The 9,819-nt window shown below is 51.7% G+C and overlaps 1 protein-coding gene across 4 annotated transcripts in view; it reads left to right on the top strand.

Moving 5' to 3' along the window:
- Nucleotides 1–318: 318 nt before the first annotated feature.
- The window catches only part of SH3PXD2A (SH3 and PX domains 2A), a 235,296-nt gene continuing 225,795 nt past the window's right edge, over nt 319–9,819 (top strand). For all 4 annotated transcript variants that reach the window (XM_042907910.1, XM_042907909.1, XM_042907912.1 and 1 more), the window contains exon 1: nt 319–531. In XM_042907910.1, the coding sequence (XP_042763844.1) occupies nt 460–531 (72 nt within the window). In that variant the 5' untranslated portion in view covers nt 319–459. The remainder of the gene's footprint in view (nt 532–9,819) is intronic.

Raw genomic sequence — 9,819 nt, 5'->3', positions numbered from 1 at the left:
CGCCGAGCCCCCCGGAGCCCGAGCGCGGCGAAGGGGCGCCGCCAGCCCCTCCCCAGCGCGCTGACAGCAGGCTCCGGGGCCCCCGCCCCGTCCCCTCGCCGGCGGGACACACCCCCGCCCCTCCTCCGCTCCGCCAGTTCCCGCCGGACCCACCGGGCGGCGGACGGCGGAGAGAGCGGGCGGGCGAGGCGGAGAGCGGCGGCGGCGGCGGCGGCGCGGGAGGGAAGGGGCGCGCGGCAGGCCCACGGGGAGCCGCCCGGGGCGCAAGGAGCCCGCGTGCCCTCCCGGACCGTCCCTGTCCCGGGGCCGTACCTGTGGGCGCCAGGAGCCCCGGCGGCGACGCGGGGGCCGGAGTGTTGGGTGGCCCCGGGACCCGAGAAGCGGGGCAAGAAGCGGGAGCCGGACCGGGATGAGAAGGTGACGCCGCTGGAGGGCGCCACTCTCTTTGTGGGGGGGAAGATGCTGGCCTACTGCGTGCAGGACGCCACGGTGGTGGATGTGGAGAAGCGGAGGAACCCCTCCAAGCACTACGTGAGTACTGCCCCTACCGACCTCTGCGGGGGGTTGGCCGGAGACACCCCCCCCCTCCCGAGGACCCCCGGGGGGCCCCCTCGCCCTCACCCGCTCAGTCCCGGAGCTAAGTGCCCACAGGGCAGCCCTCGGCTGTGGAGTTTCTTCGCAGGGCTGTGATCTCCAGGGAAGCCTTCTCTGTCCTTTCTCCACTCCCCCCGCCCCCCGTTTTCTTTTTTTGGCATTGGAATTGGCAAGTGGCTGCCCTTGTCTGTTACAACGGTGAAGTCATCTGTCCGCCTGAGCTTTGATGGATTGTGGGGGGAGCTTTCGTCGAGCCCTAGCTGAGTAGCTCCGTTGGGAAAGAGCATCTCCTGGCCCTCCCTGGGGGCTTTTGGGTCGCTCACTCTCGCGCCGCCCCGTGAGTCTTTCTGAGGCTTGTCCTGGGGAAGGAAGCCTCGTGCTGTCCTCCCACGTTTGCTCTGGTCCTTGCCTCCCTAGGCCTGGGTCTGGGGGCAGAGGGAAGCCGCCGCGCCCCCTGCCCCACCTCCACCCTCAGCCCTGAGCTTTGATTTCCTTCTTAAAGTCATTGTGTCCGTCGGTGTGAGGAGAATTGTGGCTTTTCCTTTTATCCCTTCTCTGGACGTGACCCTTAACCGGGTTCATTTCCTCTTAAGTGATGCTCCGTCTCCAGACACGAGGAGGCAAATGTTTGCTGTGGTCTCCAAGGAACGGCCGGCTGCCCCTCCCCCTTCCTTCCCCACAATTAATGAGAAGGGGCTAAGGTTGATTGAGCCGAGCTGAGCCCTGGGTCTGTGTGACACGTCCCCCTTTCATCTCAGCCGGTCCTGTCTTGCCATCCTTCGCACCTTAGGAAGTAAACATGGTGTCCTTGATGGCTGAGGACGCCTGTCTGAACCGCTTTGCTTCTGTACTTGAGAAAGAAGAGACAGCCAGGCACGCAAAGCAGAAGGGCTGCATCTTATTTGCAAATTAGGCACTTAAAGGAGGATTTAGAATGCTCAAAGCATTAATTTTAACAATTAAAACAGGCTGTAGGTTGCTGCCCTAGACTGCACATTGCTCTCTGAGAAATGGCTTTTATTTCTCTCTTGGAAGAGGACTAAGGTTTGTGCCAACGTCAACGTCAGCCTCAGGCTGCTCTTTCTGTCTGTATCACCAATAGCTCTGAACTTTGGGGCTTTTTTTTTTTTTTTTTTTTTTTTTAAGAATCGAATAAATGGGCCTGGGCTCAGATTGGAGAGGAGGTAAACTAAGGAGTCTGGTTCCTGACCAGACAGAGAGGTGGGTGCCCATGGGGGGGGGGGGGGGGAGTTGTTCCTTGCTTGACTCAGCAAGCATCTTCATTTCAAGAAAGCTCCTTTTAGAGGACTTGGGTTACTATGTGGTCACCCTGCTCCAGGTACAGATGTCCATTTGCACATCCCAGCACTTAGTATCAAGTTGGCCTTCCTAACCATTTTTTTCAGACGTGGCAGGCTAAGTTTTAGGGGTTCTCTTTTCTAGTCGTCAGTTAAGGCAGGCCCTGCATTCAACAGATGGCACTCTCTGCTCTGAGACCCACGTGGTGCTTTTTCGTGGTGCTCTCGATTTTACGTGAAACATCTGATCTTAGCTCTGACCAGTGATGTCCAAGATTACAGATGTTGAATGTACTGGCAACAAGCCAGAAAGGTTGCTAAAACAACTGGGTACCCACTGCAGACGGCACTGAAATGTGGTTAGTGCTGGGGCTGGGGGAGGGTCCTGTTCAAAGCCTGGCTTGGCCACTAACTAGCTATGTGACTTTGGGCAAGTTATTTAACTTCTGTGGGACTCAGCGTTCCTCATTTTTAAAGTGAGGATAATAATAGTACTATTTCATAGAGTGGTCTGGAGAATTAAATGAGATCATCCATGAAAAGCACTTAGCACAGTTCCTGGCAGGTAACAAGCCCTCACTAAATGATAGCTTACTATTGGTGAGATTCTGACTAAGAAAGCACTTTTGAAAAGTAGCTATTAATGGTCTGGCAAAAAAGAGGGAAAGAGTTCGGGTTTTCAGATTGATAATAACTTGTTGTATGTGAAAAACACAAAAGAAGTCCTGTCTGATTCCCTTGAAATGATCATTTCCTCTCTTTTTGTAGACAGCGTTTCCCAGGACATCTCTGCTTCCCATGTAAGAATCGACATTATGTTTGGGACAGGGAGTGATGTCACTGAACAGCTGGGGCCATACAGGGCTCTAAAATAAGGTTGTAGAAAACAATTAAAGGAGAAAGTGTTATATGTTGTCGAATTGTGGAGCTGGCAGGACTCATCAGGCTCACCACCCCCCCACCCCCCGCATTTTACAGAAGAGGAAATGGAGGGAAATGGAGACGGGATAAAGTCACTTGCAACACAACCATTCACAACACCTGGGTTTAACTGGCATTTTGAACATGGCGTGGGTTTTGTTCATCTAAGTACCCTTAAGTCTGGTTGGAGTTGACTAGGAAATCAAGTATCTGGTGATAGTAAGAGGTTCCTACGTATTTGGGGCATTAATGGGGCATAATATAAGGAGAGGGGACCCAATAATAGAAAGTGTCAGCTGGGCTCATAGCGGCAGGAGGAGCAGGTTGGGGGAGCTTGTGCCTCTGAAGCTTAGGATCTCCTCCCCTCATGGTGCTTCTACGGTGGATACCACACACCAGAAGGTCAAGTGTCCTGGGTAAGGTACTCTGGTGTGGGTAGCTGGCAGGATGCGCTGAGCCCAAGTCGCAGATGTTCTGGAAGCCCTCTGCACTGGAGAAGCATACCCCCTTCCCGCCTCTCCTCCACTGATGGTGAATTCTTATTCTGTGGCTTGGCACATTGCAGAGCAGAGAGTTTTTATGGGATGTGCACGTTAGCTGGAGCTGGCTGATGAGAAGCCTGGGGCCCAAGCAGGAGGGGCTCTGCTGGCTGCAGAACACTGGGAACACAGTGGAAAGTTTTTCTCAGGACATCCAGCAAAGGGTGTGCTTGTCTCCAGGACAAGGGGGAGCTGCCTAAACACCGAGGGTCTTGTGCTTTTAGTCTGTTTATGAAAAGACAGGCAAGTGGCTTCTATTGTTTGGATGGTGCTGTCAGCCCTTGCTTCCTTCCTCTCTGCCAAGCCCCTGCTTGGGTGGGGTTCAGGGAAAGTGGGCACCTGCCACTTAGACCAGGCTCCCTGCCGTGGAGTTGGGCTCCTCGCTTGACTTTTATGAGTTGCCCCTGGGGAGATCTTAGGTCAAGTGACTTTGGCCTCAGACCGCTTGTCTTTCAAATGGTCCTGATGATGCTGGATGCAACCTGCAGATACCTTCATATAAACATTTTCCATAAGAATTCTAGTTCAGGTTTACCATAATTCTTTGCACTCACATGCACGTGTAGGTGTGTGTCAAGTCATATGGCACTGGAGAGAAGCTCGTTTATCTAGAACAAAGTATTTGTTTGGATTTGGGAGGCATTGTGCTTTTACAGTGGTTTCCTTTCCTGATTGTTTATTTCAGACAAATATCAGTCATGAATGTTTTGATCCTCTACAGGACTCTTTAGGGAATGTGAATAATAGCCATTGTTAGCAGTTACCATCAGCGGTGCCAAACACTTAACATTCATGATTTCGTGTGATTCCTACAGTTCATCAGATGTACCCTAATGCACCCTAACCTGGGTATGTTCTTTGATTTCTTTCGAGAGGTGGGTTAACTTGCAAAGGTTAGAGATTGCCCAGAGTCTCCCAGTTAATATAAGGCAGATCTGGGTAAACAGGTTAGCTTACCTGCTAAGGAGGATATGAACCTAAAATGGGGCCCTTTCATCAACTAAAGTCAGGGTGGGGAGACCAGGCTCGGGCTTGCATGTCACTGAGAGAGCAGTGCATGGTGGTCTTGAGGACTGCTTCACTGTATGTCCCGTGGGACATTCACCTCATGCCACAGAGTTCGTGAAAGCAGTGGAGGTGAGTTTGTGAAAGCAACGGAGGGCGAGCATGGTGAGGCAGGGAGAATGGAGTGGATCCAGGATGATATCTGGTCCCCACTGATGCAGGAGGTGATGAATTAAGGATCAACACTGTGGAAATAGTACATCCTCTTGTATGTTTAGATCATCACAGAATTTGGTCTTGGTCCTGGGAGTACATTTTTAGGAATTGGCTCTAGACCCATTCATTTCTCTGCCCTTCATTTTTTCTCTAAGCCCTTAGAGTGTGGATCCAGTGTTATAGGAGGAAGGACGTGCAGCTGTAGAAAGGGTCTTCTGAAGGCCAGTTCCATTACCAAATGAGTGTTGTTGGGTAGATCGGGGTTTGAATCCCACCTCTGGCCCTTCCTAGCTGTGCCACTCTGGGCTTCAGTTTCCTCGCTTGTAACCTCACAGGACTTTTGGAGAATTGATTTGAGATAATTCTGGGTAAAGCATTCTACTTAGTACCTGGTCCCTACCATGCTCATTCAACATATTCTAGTTTCCATCTGGTGTTCCTTCTGTTTGATGATCACCAAAACACTAGAGTACATGTAAGACCTGGTAGGTGAAGCTGAGAGAAAAGGAAAGGCTGAGGCAAAAATGGAAAGACCAGCTGCTCATAGTGTGATGGGAAATTGGGCTACATGCCCCATGGAAAACACCCAACACACAACAGAAACAGATAAACAAGGAGCAGCTGTTCAGACCTGGAGGGCTTCCTGGAGCAGATCTAGTAATGGCTGCTATAAGCTGGGAAGGGGAAGGGAAGGGACATGGGTTAAGGAAGAGGAGTAGAGAGGTCATCAAGTAAGGGCAAGGTCAAACAGGACCCTAGCCCCAAGGTCAGTACTACACATGGGTTACTCTTGCCTGGTTTCTTTTTCTCTTTTTGTCTCTGTCTTTCCCTCTTACACAAACACATACACATACACATACACATACACACAAGAACAGTTTTTTCTCCTTTTCCAAGGAGGCGAGTGAGTGATCCAGGGGTGATTCACGGGTCTGACAAAGCTTCCTGCTCATGGAACAACCAACCACATCCTACTGGCCTTTGGAACATGGAGCACAACCAGCCATTTATCATGGCCCTTTTGGGACCTGAGTGCGGGTTTGGAGGGGGTGAGGACAGATCAGGATTGGAATCACCGTGTGTGGTGGCAGGCAGAGGGGAAGTGAAGGGAAGGGAAAAATAAACCTATTTGATGTTAGAGGAGACTTATTCCAGCTCCAGAAACGTAAGTGCCAGCTGCTGCATTTCCCAAAGAGATATTCCAGGGCCAGCATGAGTTAATGGCCAGTGGAGGCCATGAATTAGAGAAGTGTTAGGACCTAGGACTTTGGGATTGCATGGCAGTCCCCTGGAAATTGCCTTCTAATTTCCTCAGCCTGAGTCACTGACCAGACTAGTTCTTGGCCAGAAAAAGTCTAACAGGCAACCCTGTTCCCTTTTGCCTCTTAATTAAACAAAATCAAACAAATAATAGAGTTATGCATATGGTAGTTACACTTACTCCTCTTGAGTTCTGAGAATCCAGGAAAAATCATAATGGATTAGGACAGGGATCCAGGGAACAGGAAGGACAAGGGGTGTGTGTGGGAAATGAGGTGGAGCTCTGGCTTTGGAAACAGGTTCTGAGCCAGGGCCAGGGCTGTTCTCTGCCATGACAATTGCCAAAAATAATGGAAGCGTCCAGTAGGGCTATCAGCATTTCAAGAGGTGATTCCCAGAGCTGCATGTGACTTCTCGCCTGGGCCAGGCTGCCGCCGCCTGGAGTGGAGTCAGCCACAGGAAAGCAGGTGAACGGAGAGGTCAGGGGTCTGGACGTGTGCACAGGAGGGCCTGAGGGCAAACCACAGGAAGGCCCCTTTCGTGCCCGCGAGTAACCTCTAGACAAGGCACCACTTTGGCAACAAGTGCTGAGCTGAGTCCAGTGAGGGTGTCAAGATGCACAGTGAGGAGAGAAGGGGAAGACTCAGAAGGCGAGTACTGACTATGTGCCAGGCAGTGTAGAAGGTACTTTTTAGAGGGCCTTTTGTTTGAACTATGTGACAACCATATGAGGTAGGGAGGTGTTTCTTATCCCGACTTTGCAGATGTAGAATTTGAGGCTCGCGGTGTTTTTGTGACTCTCAGAGTAATTGAGTGGCAAGGCTGGGATTCTACCCTGGTCTCTGACACTGAAGTCTGTGAGGTTGTCGCTGTCTTCCCCTTCAGAGCTGGGTCAGTGAGGGAGGGCTATGAAAATAACCAAGGGGTTCAGGTCATGTGCATCTGGAAGGCTGCGTTGTGGGAGAGCACCTGGGCTCTGCAGGCCCCAGGCTGGAAGCCTGTCTCCACCACTGGCTACCATGGGACCCAGTGCAAGCTACTTCTTTCTCTGAACCTGTTTCCTCATCTGTAAAAAAACATAAAATGTGGGGGAAATAGGACCTAGCTCGTTGGGTGGTGGTGAAGATTCAATGGGTTCATAAATGTGAAGAGCTTAGAACAGTCCCCGGCACGTGTTAAGCACAACATAGGTCATAGCTTTAATAACGAGGAAATCCTAAAGCTTTTCAGGAGTGGGGAGTGCTCTCTGTGAACTGGAGTTTTCAGGGAAGCCGGGCTGGGACAGGCAGGCTCATCCTGGGCTTTGAGGAGTAATTAGGATTTGGATGGGAAGGAGTAGGGTTTAGGTGGGAAAAGCGGGGAAGGGCATTCCAAGGAAGGGAAAGGCAAAGGTCCTGGAGGTGGAATCTGCCAGGAAAACAAGGGCAAAACCCATGTGGGGGAGGAGGATAAGGAGAAAGGTCGGGGGTAGCTTCTGAGAGCCTCAAATGCCAGTTGAGGGAACTCAGTTTGTTGTGTAGACACCTCCTCACAGTATTCCTTGGGAGAATCATTCCTCTGCTTCTTAGGACTGGAGCCGACTGTCACTGTGGGGTCCTTCGGGTGGGCCCCAGAGCTGGGTTGTTCTGGCAGCCACGGCTGGGACGGAGGTGAGAACCGGAGCCCTTTTTCTGGTTCTGCATTGGTTCTTTAGTTGACGGGCCAGAGCCCAGCCCTCTCTGTTTATAGCTCTTACTCGGAGGGGTCAGGCTGCCTCATAAAAGTTGATTGCACCCCAGAGGTCTTGGGTGGGGTAGGAGGTGGAGGAGAGAGGATGCAGCTGGGAGTGAGGCAGGGGCTGCTTCGGGCCTCATCGGTGGAGGGCCCCGGCGGGCTGGGCCTGGTGCCGCAGCAGTGTGCTCGGTGGGGTGATTTCCATCCACACTCCCCAGTACCCCAGTAGCAAGAGAAAGGAAACTCCTATCCTTTTGGTTTTTAAAATAATATTGGGGCTGTTGGGCAGCTCAGTCGGTTGGGCGGCCGACTTTGGCTCAGGTCATGATCTCACAGCTCATGAATTCAAGCCCTGCGTCGGCCTCTGTGCTGACAGCTCAGAGCGTGGAGCCTGCTTGGGATTCTGTATTCCCCTCTCTCTCTGCCCCTCCCCTGCTCGCATTCTCGTTCTCTCTCTCTGTCTCTCTCTCTCTCTCTCAAAAATAAATAAACATTAAAAAAATCAAAAAATAATATTTAGCTTTTTTCTTTTTTACTTATTTTTTTTGTAAAGATTTTTTTATGTTTGAGAGAGAGAGTGCGTGCACCCACGTGGAGGTGTGCATGTGGGGGAGGGGGGCAGAGAGAGAGAGAGGGAGACACAGAATTGAAAGCTGGCTCCAGGCTCTGAGCTGTCAGCACAGAGCCCAACATAGGGCTCGAACCCACGAGCAGTGAGATCATGACCTGAGCCGAAGTGGGACGCTTAATCGACTGAGCCACCCAGGTGCCCCATATTTTTACTTATTCTTTTTTAAGTAAACTCTACCCCTAATGTGGGGCTCGAACTCAAAATCCCGAGATCAAGAGTCTCTTGCTGTATCAACTGAGCCAGCCAGCACCCCAGGAAACCCCTATCTCTATAGGGCCTGGGGGCTAGCTTTAAACAGCTTGCTGGGAGCCTAGGTTGTCACCCCAAACATTCACACTAATGTTGCCTTCTGCTTCAACATGTCTCTGAACTGGTTTTAGTTTTAAATACAATGCTTCAGATTACCTCTTCATTTATTTAAACCCCTGCCACACTGTCAGATATTCCAGTAAGCCTGATTCTTAGGGAAAATGGAATAATAACAATAACAGCTAACATTTCTGAGTGCTTTCTACGTGCTACGAGTTTTACACGGAAACTCTCCAAACAGCCCCCCAAAGTGTGTAGTTACCTCTGGCCTCCACATCGTGCAGGTGAGGACACTGAGGCCCAGAGAGCTTAAATAAATTGCCAAACACCATGCGGCTAATAGGCTACATATGGAGAGGAGCCTGCTGGCTCCAGATCTGCCCTGTCCCCACAGCCTCACAGCCCCTCAGTCACACGTTCCACCTGGGGAGACCAGGCCCTGAGGAGATCCCACCTGAGGCCTGGCTGCTTGGCTTCTCCACATGTGAGACCTTCCACAGGTCACCGTCCCCTTCTTGATCTCCAATTGCCCTTCTAGTAAATGGGGTGATTGCTTCCTTGCTGGCCTGCCTTGCAGAGGGGAGGGTGGGTGTGAAAGCTGCTTGGGGAAGTGCTGAGCCCAGAGACTCTGTGAAGGGTTCCTGAGTCCCTCAATCGAGCTTCTCATGTGTGTGGGGCTAGGGATGTTTTATAAAGGGGAGCTGTTCCTGACCTCCAGGGAATTTTTCATACAAGATTTCCTGGCCCTGCTCTGTCCCCTGAGAAGCCTCGTAGCCAGGGTGGACTGAGGATCACCTTAGGCCCTCATTGAAGACATCTTCTAGAAAAGTGCCTCTGGGAACTACACTTTGCTTCTTTCCATGCCTGTCATTTTTGTGAATGGGAAGAGACAGAGCTATTTCCAGTCACATCTCTCTGCTATTACCTGAGGGGAGGAAGTGACGTCAGGCGCTGAGTTAGCAAAGGGGAAACAGCTGGCCGTCCTGCCCCTCCGCTTGGCTCTTTCTCTGGCCGTTTGCTGTCATTTCCCTTTGGCCGGGTGAGGAAGCCACCCTCCCCAAGCCAGGGTGGAGGGACATGTGGGATGGGGACAGAGTCCCTTCCTCTGTGTGTGTCAGTGCAGCATAAATTATGCAGGGGCCCCCAGTCTGTCTCTGGGATCCCTGGAGCCTGGTGGAAATGGATCACTGCTAACTTTGGGGAGTGAGGAGTAGGGAATCACGAGCTAGCAGGGTCTACCGGGTGGGGTAAGGGATTGAGTGGGTGTGGGCCAGTCTGTACTTTGGCCTGTCGCTAGTGGTCCCGGGCAGAGAGCCCTTGCTGTTTCCCTTTA

This window comes from Panthera leo, chromosome D2 (genome assembly GCF_018350215.1).
Source record: "Panthera leo isolate Ple1 chromosome D2, P.leo_Ple1_pat1.1, whole genome shotgun sequence".
In the NCBI taxonomy this organism is placed as follows: Eukaryota; Metazoa; Chordata; class Mammalia; order Carnivora; family Felidae; genus Panthera; species Panthera leo.
The sequence above is the reverse complement of the archived record's forward strand: the minus strand, read 5'-3'. Positions and strand labels throughout refer to the sequence as shown.